This window comes from Lissotriton helveticus, chromosome 7, assembly GCF_964261635.1.
Source record: "Lissotriton helveticus chromosome 7, aLisHel1.1, whole genome shotgun sequence".
Lineage (NCBI taxonomy): Eukaryota > Metazoa > Chordata > Amphibia > Caudata > Salamandridae > Lissotriton > Lissotriton helveticus.
Window position 1 is genome coordinate 1,170,460,638 of NC_136068.1, and position 12,062 is coordinate 1,170,472,699.

The 12,062-nt window shown below is 46.5% G+C and overlaps 1 protein-coding gene across 3 annotated transcripts in view; it reads right to left on the minus strand.

Annotated features, from left to right (window-relative positions):
• CEP112 (centrosomal protein 112) overlaps positions 1-12,062 on the minus strand; it is a 2,313,552-nt gene that overhangs the window by 1,895,606 nt on the left and 405,884 nt on the right. For all 3 annotated transcript variants that reach the window (XM_078654309.1, XM_078654310.1, XM_078654308.1), the window contains one exon: positions 153-200. In XM_078654309.1, coding sequence (XP_078510435.1) covers positions 153-200 — 48 coding nt within the window. The remainder of the gene's footprint in view (positions 1-152; positions 201-12,062) is intronic.

Consider the following 12,062-nt stretch of genomic DNA (forward strand, 5'->3'; position numbering starts at 1 on the left):
AGGGTTGAGTCAGGACTATAAACACCTTCAATTAAGAAATGGTATCAAAAGGATAAGGGTGGAGAGTTCCACCTTTTGTTCATCCTCCTAATCATTAAAGGCAGTCTGTGGTACTCATTAAAAAAATAAAAGATGAGGGATTTCACACCTACAGGAGACAGAGGAAGGGGCTTTTCACGCAGATATCTCGGGTTCTCGATCTGAAAAACAAAATAAGAACAATAAATGTCTTAGTCTCAAAAACAAGGTTACTACTGGACAAGGAGCTCTACATAAATATGCAATATAGCGTAATCAATAAATATACATAAACATTTTTTAAAACATGTAAGAAAGAGAAGGGGGTGACATAGGATCCTTTTCATCACAATGTTTACCTATTCGAAGAGCCTTTCATGTGAGCTGATCCAGAAATTATCACTACCAGATTAAAATCATAGCCTTGATACATTATTATTGTCTACTCATTGTTCATGTACTACAGAAGGGTGTAAGCTTGTTGTAACATTACATTTCAGTAAATCTGTGAGAAAATCATAGCTCAGTAAACCATACTTTTAAAGAGGTGTTTCAATGGAAAAAAAGAAAGGTTAAGGCGACATTATAGGCAGGGGGTTGAAATAGGTTACGAATTAACATTCAAAAAATGAAAAAACAATGAAATTCGCCAGCTATAGTTTAGTGAACTGACTATCATTTGCACCTCCATCATGCACTGTTTTGATCTCACATATTACATCAATTATGACATGTTAAATTGTTAAATGCAGCCACTGATAACAAAGAAGCCAAGCTCTTAATATCACACCTAACTATAAGGACATGTAAACTTTTTTTTGTCAGTGAATTTCTGTGTTTAAAAAAAACATTTTGTAAGTTAGACATACGCCCAACCCCCCTCGGACAGCCTCGCACCAGGCCTCAGGCCATGTGCAGTGGGAACTGGCTGCAGAGCCTGGCATGCAGCCAGGTCCTGTATCCAACCAGCCACATCGCGGCCAACCCCCGCGGTGCACAGGTTTGGGACATGCACAGTGGTGGTTGGCAACAGAGCCTGGACTCCTGCCAGGTCCTGCACTCAACTACCCAGGTTCAACCAACCCCCACTGTGCACAACCTTCAGCTAACCCACCACCTTGCACTTAACCCCCCTCATGGAGAGTAGTCCCTTTGGATCCACCTCATTATGAGCCTGTGAATGCTCACCATGCCCCCTATGGGCCATTTTCAAATCCGATTTAGGACTCTGGGACCGGGTCCCCGATATGTGTAATGCCAGCTGCAACATTTTCTCCAATGTTGCAGCCAGATTATCAGATTGTTTTGGTACTGTGGGACCAGTCCCGCAGTACTTAAATGGCCAACAGCAGAAAAAGTTCCCTCGACCAGTCAGAAGCAGATATATTTTTTTAAAACAATGGCAGTGCTGCATAGTAGTAACTATCTTCGAAAATTTGAACAGACTCCTGCACAACCTTTCAATATTGGTGCTGTGCAGATTAATTAAATATTTAAATAAAAGATAACAGAAATAGAGAAGAACTCGGAGGATCTGTGGTGTAAATTAGTCGCATTAAAATAAAAATAAAAAAGGCGGTACGAGAACCCTGCTTTAGACAGATGTTACACTGTGAGGCACAACATACAAATTGTACCATGCATCTTGGTAACATCCAGATGAAGATGATCAGTGTTAGATCTGGCTTTCCAGCTTACTTTTCCCCAGACTTTTATGCTTTTTGGCCTCCAGTGTCGGAACCTGTTTCTGTTGGTTTTATGACTCTGAGTACTTTACCACTGCTGATCAGTGGTAAAGTGCATATGCTTTCTCAGTATATTGTTGTTATGGGTAGCCCACCTTGCTTGGCTGGGTTCAGGAGCCTTGTCTGGGGCCCCTGAGGGCCAAGGGGAGGGTGGCGGCCCCACCCCGGGCTCCCTACTCAGGCCTGCCCACGGGCGGGGTCCGTGGGCCCGGAGAGGCTTCCCTTGCACCTCTGGGCCCGGGAACACTGGCTAGGTCCAAGGGCCCGCCAGGCCCCGGGTCGGGTGCTCCAGCCCTAGGCCCTGTCCCCCGGCCTGCCACTATGCCAAAGGCCCGAGACGGAGTTCCGTCATGCCCGGGAAGCCAACCCCTGCTTGGCTGGTTTCAGGAGCTCTAGCTGGAGCCCCTGAAGCTCCTGGGGAGGGCGGCCTCCCCACCCCGGGCTCCGTCCTCGGGCCTGCTGTGTGGCAGGGTGCCCAGGAGGGGGGCTGCCCAGGCACGACGGAAACTTTGGCATAGCGGCAGGCTGGGGGACGGGGCTAAGAGCTGGAGGACCCGACCTGGGGCCGGCGGGCTCCTGGACCCAACAGGGGCTCCTGGGCCCAAAGCGCAGGGGAAACCTCCCTGTTCCGGGCTACCTGCCATGCAGCAGGCTCGAGGACGGAGCCCGGGGTGGGGAGGCTATCCTCCCCGTGGCCCTCGGGGGGGACCCTTTAGAGCTCTTGCACCCAGCCAAGCAGGGACAGGTTCCCCAGGCCCGGCGGAACCCTATCTCAGGCCCCTGGTGGAGCGGCAGGCCATCAGACTGAGCCTGGGGTCCCTGGACCCCTTTGGGGCTCCCGGGCAGAGGCAAGGCCTCCCCGGGCCCTCACCCTGGGCACCACGCCACTCATTGGTGCCGGGGACGGAGCCCTGGGCTGGGCGTGGTCCAGACCCTCCGGGAGGGGTTTTGGAGTACCCTGTCCCTAGTAATCCAGAGGAAGGGTACGCCCTTTCTGGTAACCTGTGCGCACCGCAAGACTGAGGGGACCCAAGGAGCGGACGTGCCTGACCTCCTGGACACCTGGTTGCGATCGGGGAGACAAAGGAGCCCTCATCGAGACTTCTAGGGCAGCCTGGCCATCTGGTCGCCTCATTGGAAAGCATTGCGCATGGCCTCCTCGAGGCCCGAGTCCCGGGTGGCCTGCTAAGCGGCAGGCCCAAGGATGGAGCCCGGGGTTGGGATGGCACCCTCCACCCCAGGGCCACCAAGGGCCCCTGCCGGAGCACCTGTACCCAAACCGAGCTGGGGAACGCCCGACGGGCCCCGGGCCCATGGAGGAGCAGAGGACAGAGCCCAGTGTAGGGAGCGCCCTGCCTGAGCTCTCGGGCTCGGACGTCCAAGGGTGGACCGCCCGCGTCCCGGGCACTTTGCCATGCGGCGGGCCAGAGGACGGAGCCCCAGACAGGGGAGGGAGGTGGTGCCCGGTTCCAGCCCATCTGGTCACTGGCTGAGAACCGCCAGTCCACAAGGGGTCTGGCATACCCTGTCCCTACTTATCGGGAGGAAAGATACCCCTCTTTGTGGTAATCAGTGCGCACCGAGTGACGGAGGGGACCCTGGACCCGGAGGCGCCCAATCTCCTGGAGCCCTGCCTGGGATCCGGGAGGCAGACAAGCCCTCATCGGGACTTCCAGGCTGGCCCGGCCATTTGGTCGCCCCATTGGAAAGCATTGCGTGCGGCCAGATGGCCAAGGGGAGATAGGCACGACCAGAAGGCCGGGCCAGAAGGACCCCAATCGGCCCGGCCTGAGCCTTCACCGGAGGGCTCCCGCCTGCCCATGCAGGGCTCGGGGGCTCTGTGACCCAGGGGCTCGGAGACCCCAGGATCCCCGGCGGACCTCCGGGGGCTCTGTTTCCCAGGGGCTCATCAGAGCCTATAGCTGGGTCTTGGGCACGTCGCCATAAAGGGGCCCCCCCCGACGGAACTCTGACCCGGGGCCCGCAGGCATGTGACACACAGGCGAAGCAGGGGAGGCCTGCCCTTGCCCGATGGACCCCCGTAACAGGCACCTGGACCCTCGGCTGGCCACAGAACATGGGCTCCCGCACCCCGGGGCCCGCCGGAGCCCAGGCACCGGAACCAGTCCCCACTTCTGAACCCAGTCAGGCCGGGTGGATCTGGGAGCCTGCCCGGCATGAGGGACCTCCTTCTCGGGGCATACGGACCCTCGGCTGGCCGCAAGACGTGGGCTCCTGTTCCACTGATTTTTTATAACTACTTGGGACTCCCCGTAGTGGCACTACGCCAACTCCGCCCAGGGTTAATTTCATCCACATGGGGCTAGTTCACGGATACCACAGATAGACAGATACTTCAACTTGAGGCAAGACCCCCAATGCCGCAGCATCAGACAGCTTCCTACAGGTCTGGACGGCGGAGACAGAATATGCTTTTCCTCCGTTCTCCATGATAATCTGACCCTCAGTGCAAGATCGGCGACAGTAAGCAAACCTGGTGGTGGTGACCCTGACGTGGAGATCCCAAGTTTGATATCTAGTTCTGCTGGAACTTTCTTTGGATTCCACAATCCGTCTAACTCTGTTTCCAGGACTCCTCAGGGAATCATCACCATCTGGTTGTAGTGGGTTCACAATGGAAAGTTCAAGGACTTTTGAGCGAGGCTACGAATTTACTCTCAAGAGCATGGGCTGACAGTACCATCAAATGCTACACAACGCCCTGGTCCAGATGGATGGGTTGGTGTCAGAGACACCTGAATCCTGTGTGGATAGGAGTTGGCCACATCCTGAACTTTCTAGCTTCCCTTGTTTCAAATGACATGGCATACGTGTCAGTCAATACCTTCTTTTCAGCAATCTAAGCAGGGCACGCTCCAATTGAGGGCCATTTAGTGGGCAAACATCCGCTTGTCCGGAAACTGCTTCGGGAAATTCGACTATCACTATCCCATGGACCGAGATATTCTGTACTGTGGGACGTCAACAAAGCGCTACATTTTTTCTCTTCTGGCCTACGAACAATTATCTGTCATGGAAGGAGCTGTGGGTCAAATTGGCTAACCTGCTATGCCTGGTGTTCTGCAGACGTGTTTCAGACGTCAGAGCCTTGAACATACCAGGTAGAATTTTTATTTCCCGACTGAGTTATTTTTCATATCTCCAGATTGACAAAGACTAACTCTCATATTGTCTCATCCCCGCCTTTGTGGAGTCTACCAAGCTGTGAATAGTTGGCAGTATAAAAGCATACAAAGCCATGACAGAAGACTTCCGTCCCACGGAAGAATGACAACTCCTCTTAGCCATTCATAAACTGGTGGTGGTGGGAACGGGGTGGGAGTGTCTCATCCGTTACAATTGCTGGATAAGTGAGATGGATCATGCAGGAGGCTGGCATCAACACAAAGATATTTGATGCACATTCTATCAAGGGAGCAATGGCATCCAAAGCGTTTGCCCACGTAATACGCTTGGAGGATATCCTTAATGCAGCTGACTGGTCCTCTGACTCAACTTTCAAATTAATTTACTTCAAGCCACTCCCTAGCGTAGGGCTTTGGTACAAGATAAGCTTTAAACTAGCATAATCTTCCCCTCCAGTCCTGACACACAATGTAACAATTCGAATAAGGACACAGGACACAGAGGATTAGCCCACCCGAAAGCCGCTAACCAACTGTTCCAATCTGTATGAGAGTTAGGGACAGATGTACAACTGTGCAAGCCGGGATCAAAGTAAGTACTTAATTTTTTATCTATACATTATGGACTCCTGTGCTAAATTATTATAGACAATATAGACCATGCGTTCGGTTTGCTGACCATGTTCTGCTGGGAAGTGTTCATTTCGACTCCTTAGTAGTCATTGACTAAATGGTTCCCATTGTTTCACAGGTGTTGAATTGGCAAAACAGTATTAACCTGGAAAGATTCTGGTTAATGTTGCACAAAGAAAGAGGTGGCAGGAGAGTCAACACGAGTATCTGAAGGGAGCCCCTACATATGGATTGGATGGACTGGCATTTCATTTTTTCCCCTGTGGTTGACGGGGAAATGAGGTTTTTGTTATAAATATTCTAAAAATAGCTTCTTTACATTAAAGTGAAGAAATATTAGCATAATCCTCAACACCGTGTCCTTAATAGAATTGAAACTTTCCGTTATGAAACCAAAGAAATTTGACATTCAAAATTATGATTATGAGCACATACAAAATGCTGGTTGGAACAGTGAGTAAGGCTGTCTGATTTCGAAAATGTGTGTTCGGGGGTATCTAGGAATGACTATATGAATAAGAAAAGCAAAAGTGAGTATCTTCTCACAAGGAAGGAAAAACACTAGCATAAGACACTTAATAAAGACTTTTTAACAACATTTCACTGTCATATTTAAAACTATTCAAGCAATCTCACTGCATGTCTAACTTCTGGATACCTTCAGATGCGAAATAATGTATGAATTTAAATCCCACTAGCCTTTCAAAATGAACATTATTCTTACTTGATCACTGAAAAAATATCAAAAGCAGAAACTAAAAATGTCTGATTCAAATTCAGTTTTGCTTTTTAACAATTTTAGAAAAAAACAATTTGAAAATATTTTTGAGTTTGGCCTTGCGGAAAGTCTTCACAACATTATGGAGCCTACCCTGCCCTTGGCCAAACTTACAAATATGTTGGCTGATCCTGTGTCGAGTACTTCAAATGCTCCACCACACTTTTTGAAGCAAGGTGAAATGGTGGCTACTCAGAGAACCTGCATGAAGGTGCCTAACAGATTGCCTCTTTCCGTAACACTACTGCCTAAAAGGTAATAGCTGCTGACTGGCCATATTGTTTTTTAGGTCTCGCCTTCACAGCACGCATGCGCTGCTTAGCCAAAAAGACCTTTAGTTATCGGTACGGCTTTTCAGCCAAAAACGTGCACGCGTTCCATTGCCATCACTTGCGGGAGCGAACGCCGCGATATGGTAGCAATTATCGCTCCTGCAAGTGAATCACGCAGGCCCTCCTCCTCCCCCCTGCTGCCGCGCGAGGCGCGCGCGCTTGTTTTTAATACCACTGTGCTTTATTTAAGAGAGGCCTTAAATAGCTTATTTGACACACATTTAAAGATAAGTCAAAGGTTGACAAAAGACTGAACAGACAAAACAAAAATATATCACCTTTCTGCTTCTGGCAATTCGCTTTACTTCTAGTGCATTGTAACAATATCAGACAATGCATCTGCCTTTGAAGTGATAGCAGCTGCGGCCATTTCAGTCTTTTTGGATAAGTCGAAATAAAAGCAAGTAAACAAGTTGCAGGTGAGGCCTGTACTCAAGTCCAAGGGATCAGAATCAATTAAAAGCCTTGACATGCGGCGCTGAACAACGAGATTGGCAGCATATTCAGTGACTCTGCAACATTTCAACTCTCAGACATGGCACATCCACAAGAGGCTCCAAAGCCTTGGATTTGGGAACGAGGTGGGTAGGGGTGGGATAACAGCAGTTTACACTATGGTGATTTTCGCTGCCTGAGAAATTGTAAGGTGCAGGATCCTAGTGTACCCAATTCATAGCCACAGTCAACAAGGGATGACAAGTTAGGGGATCAATGCTGGTTTGCTTCTTACGATTAGCTGGGCATTTAATTTAAGGCTATTTTAACTAAATATGCTGATTATTTCAGAGTTAGTACAAAAAAGAATTAAAGTATATTTAGGGTAAGGATATCTTTTAGAGGGCTGACAAAATTAGTACAAAGAATCTATACGAGTTGACTGGATGGACGTCTATACATTGTAATGGAAAAGCTGTGGCAACAAACCATGCTAACCTAGGTTCCTCGGAAAGAGAAGTGAGAAAATCAAATAGATAGTAAGTAGTCCAGTAATAGCTTGATATAATGGCCCGAGTTAAAGGAAGAAAATGGAAATTTAAGTATGCCAACCACAAGGGTAACTTAACATGTGCCGAGCTGAAACTGAGGAGGCAGACATAAATAAACACAGACTTCAATACGTGACTAAGACGCGCTTTATTACCATTTAAAATCACTATTGTGACGAGAGTTGTTTTCAGTCTACTAATCAGCACCTATGTTTATTTATTTATTTTAAAACCAAAGATGAGGGCAGAACTTTCTCTGTGTTGTTGTCACGCTTTGCAAGCCCTTGCCCACCTCTATTCGATGCTGCTCTGAATGTTCATGGTAGGCTTCCAGTGTTAGCAGCAACATGGCATGTTCATGGCTTTCCTGTGCTATTTAAGCATCCGAATATAAACAAGCATATGCAATGCAATAGGCCTCGTATTTACGCGAGTTTGAGCTATTGACATTGCAAATAACAATGCCTTTTATTTTTGTTTTCTTTTTAAAACGAAACGTAAATAAAAGGCATTGTCATTTACAATGCCAATAGCTTAAAGTCGCGCAAATGCAAGACCTACTGCATTGCAAATGCTTGTTTTTATCAGCCAAGTACACAAAGTATTTGGTCTTGTAGGCTTTCATATATGATGCGAAACGTGGAACTGTACATTCCAATCCACTAGTGCCACTCGCGTAAAAACAAAACTCCAAGTCAGTGACGGTGGTTCATTCAAACGCATTCATAACTTTTTCCATGTTAAATTTATATTATATAGAAGTTTCGTAATGCAAACACTGAGGAATTTGACGGGTTCCTTGATGCGCGGTACAGAGAAATACTGACCCACGCTAATGTGAAACTTTGACAATATTACACATGGTAGCACACCTGAAATAATAGGTCGTATTAGTAAATCAACCACAAACATAACTATGCGTTCACTATGCGTTTGTATTTCGAATAAAAGATATAGCCAGAGTCCAGTGTTTGGTCCTTGTGTATAAAACGGTTTGAAAAGAACCTGCAACAAGTACACAGACAAGAAAATCATCTCAACAGAAGGTTAATGCTACATGGTCAAATGTAAATTAAAGTGGGCTATGGCTCCACCATCTCAATGCCCCTCATCGCTAGACCACACAAACTCTATAACTAACACCCCCACATACTTGTGAGACAAATCCTTTCTATTCACCCCTGTGCATTCCGTAGGGTCATAGTTGACATTGTGTATAGTTCTGCCTATTTTTATTCTACACGTCCCTAATCATCAAGAGTATAACTCTGCTGTTAGGTAAGCATGGCATACAATCGGTATACCTGATTCTACAGCTAAGACCATATGTAATATAAGGTCAGGTTATAATGTCAGGATATGCATCCTATATGTTCTAGAATTACGTGTCTCTGCTATATATTCAATGCATCATACTGTTCACTCAATTTTTGCAGAATACCCACTGATTCATCATCTTATGCACAGCCTACACCCCCTCCCTATGATGTATCCATCTTTTCCGACTGTGAATTTATTTTGTTTACCACTGTCTACATCTGTCTGTAAAAGTTTAATAAAATACTTTGAACTAAAAAAAGTGGGTTATAGCAATTGTCTACAATCTTTAAATAATTAGTCCATGTTGACCATGCTTCATTCCTGGTAGAAGGTGAATACAGGCACGGTGGAAAGATCAGAAATAACCAGCCAACACATTTCTCATTCCCTATCGAACTTTTTCAAGCCTTATTAAAAACTATATGAAGTACTAGGTAATGTGGATAATCTTGTGAATGTTTAATAATGTGTTGACGTACTCCGATGAAATAATACTCATTGATTGGTAAAGCTGAATCTTAATTAGAAAGGCCACATGTAGTATTAAGTGTGGTATCAAAAAAATTAAAATATGCAGTTACTGGTTGTAAAACCCGGTTTCCATAGAGACTCAATTCCCCTAACAGCAACACTAGAAATAACCCTATTGCAACAATCTTCAGGTGTATTGAAGTCCTTAGTGCTTGGCCCAAAAGTAGACCACGATACGGTTTCGAGACCAGTATTATGGTAAGAAGACTATAAAACACTACTTTTTGTGCCCAATTGTATGGTCATTTCTTGACTTATAATTATTGCTTGTTGGACCTTTTGTCTTTACCCTCCACCTTTCTGCTGAATTCGTTTTTAGTGTGCACTCTGCCACTGCTAATCTGTGCTAACGTCCTTGGGCTCTCTCCTTTAGACATGGAAGAATTGGCTTGCACCCAAATAGTATATTTAATTTACTTGTAAGTCGCTAGTAAATTGGTACTACATGTCCCCAGGGCCTCGAAATTGAATGCTACTATTGGGCCTGCAGCACTGATTGTGTCACCCACTTAAGTAACCCTTTAAACATGTCTCTGGCCTGCCAATGCAGGATGTGGGTGCAGTTTTAAGCTGCCATATCAACCTGGCAATATAAACCTTTGCCAGGACTAAAGGTTCCAATTTATTACATATAAGTCCCACCGATGGAGTGCAGTGTATTTAAAAATTAGGACATGTTATCTTATAGATATTTGTATCACTCACAGCTACTCAATGAGTGTCCCGGCGCGTGCCCAGTGGGATGAGAAGAGGAATCGAGAGACAGGCTAATTAAAAAGGAATGTCTTCAGCCTCTTCCTGAAGATCTTTTGGATCCTGAAGGCAACGTAAGTCCAGTAGAAGTTGATTCCAGGCCACTGCCTCCATACACGAAAGGGGGCTGCCACCTACACTTTTTCGGCTGAACCTTGGAGTACAGGCCATAAGTAATGTGGAAGAGCGGAGCTGCATGGATGGGGCATAGAACCTAAATCCCTTTCTCCAGTGCACTGGGCCAAGCCCTTGTAGGGCTGCATGTGCCATTACCAGGGACTTAAATTTCACCCTCTTTCACCGGCCACCAATGCAAGTTACGAAGGTGTTGCCTGACACTGACCCTCTTAGGGAAGTTGAGAAGAGTTCTAGCTGCTGCATTTTGAACTACCTGAAGCTTGTTCAGTAAATAGCCGGGCAGACCAACGTACAATGCATTGGCGTAGTCAATGCGCGAAGTAATCAGTGCTCGGGTAACAGTTCCCTTGCGGAAAGCGGGCGTAGTGGAAGAAATATTTCCAATGCTTTAAAGATACCAAAGCACATTCCAATCAGCTTGTTAATATGAGGGCCAAAACTCAGCTTTTCATCAAACAAAATACCTAAGTTCTTTGTGGGTTGACCCCGTGGTGTAGGCAGAAGGGACTCATCCAGCCAAAAAGAGTGCTAGAACTGAGGAAGAAAGTTACCAAAGAAAAGAATCTCGGTTTAATCCTCATTGCATTCCAGCTGAGCCGAAGTAAGCCAGTGAAAAACTGCTATCAGGCATGTTTTGACATGGGAGGTGGAAGACTCATTTGTATTCCATGTGAAGAGGAGCAGAGTGTCATCGGCATACGCAATGACTTTAGCACCCAAAACCTTGGCCATCCGAATGAGGGGAGACACATAGATGTTAAACAACAGAAGGCTCAATACTGAACCTTGCGGAACCACGGTCATCAGATTCTGGGGTGTGGCAGTAAATGGAGGAATCCAGATTTGCTAAATTCTTACCTCAAGGAAAGATTTCAGCCACTTCCTTTGTTTTAAAATTCTTTTTATTAACATTTTTTACATAATAAATGCATTCCCACCCACCCCTCCCCCCGACACCCTGACCAAGACCATGTCATAAAGAACGACTCATTACATTCATAAATCTGAAATAAATTCATTATGATTCGCATTTCCTAATCATAGAAAGGGAAAAGGAAATGAACAAACAGAATACAATCATGTATGTCTCTGAATCCACAGCAATCAAGGAAAGATTTCAGCCACTTCCATGCAGACCCTATTATGCAAATTTCCTGAAGACGGGACAGGATCAGGGCATGCAGCACAGTATAAAAAGCTGCTGACAGGTCCAAGAGGACCAGGGCCGCACTGCCACCCGCATCTAAAGTTTCATGGATGGCCTCAGAAATTTCCACCAATGCAGATTCTGTGCAATAAGAAGCTCTGAAACCTGATTGGGCCGGGTGGAGAAGACCATCTTGTTCCACAAAATCAGACAGCTGCTTATCGACCAGTTTTTCACAAACCTTAGCCACAGCTGGGAGAAGGGTAATGGGCCATAGTTGGAGGGAAGATTGGGGTCCAATGTAGTTTTTTTTAGTAAGGGGACAATCATCGCCTGTTTCCAGGTTGAAGGGAATGTGGCTGACGTTAAAGATAGGTTAATCAGTGTGTTCAACCCTGGATTAATCAACTCAGAAATGCCCGCCAGCAGTTTAGCTGGACACGGATCAGAAGGCGAGCCAGATTGGGTGTTAAGAACAGCAAGTAAGTCCCACACCAGTATAGGTTCAAAGACTGTGAGCTTGGCAGAGGTGGAG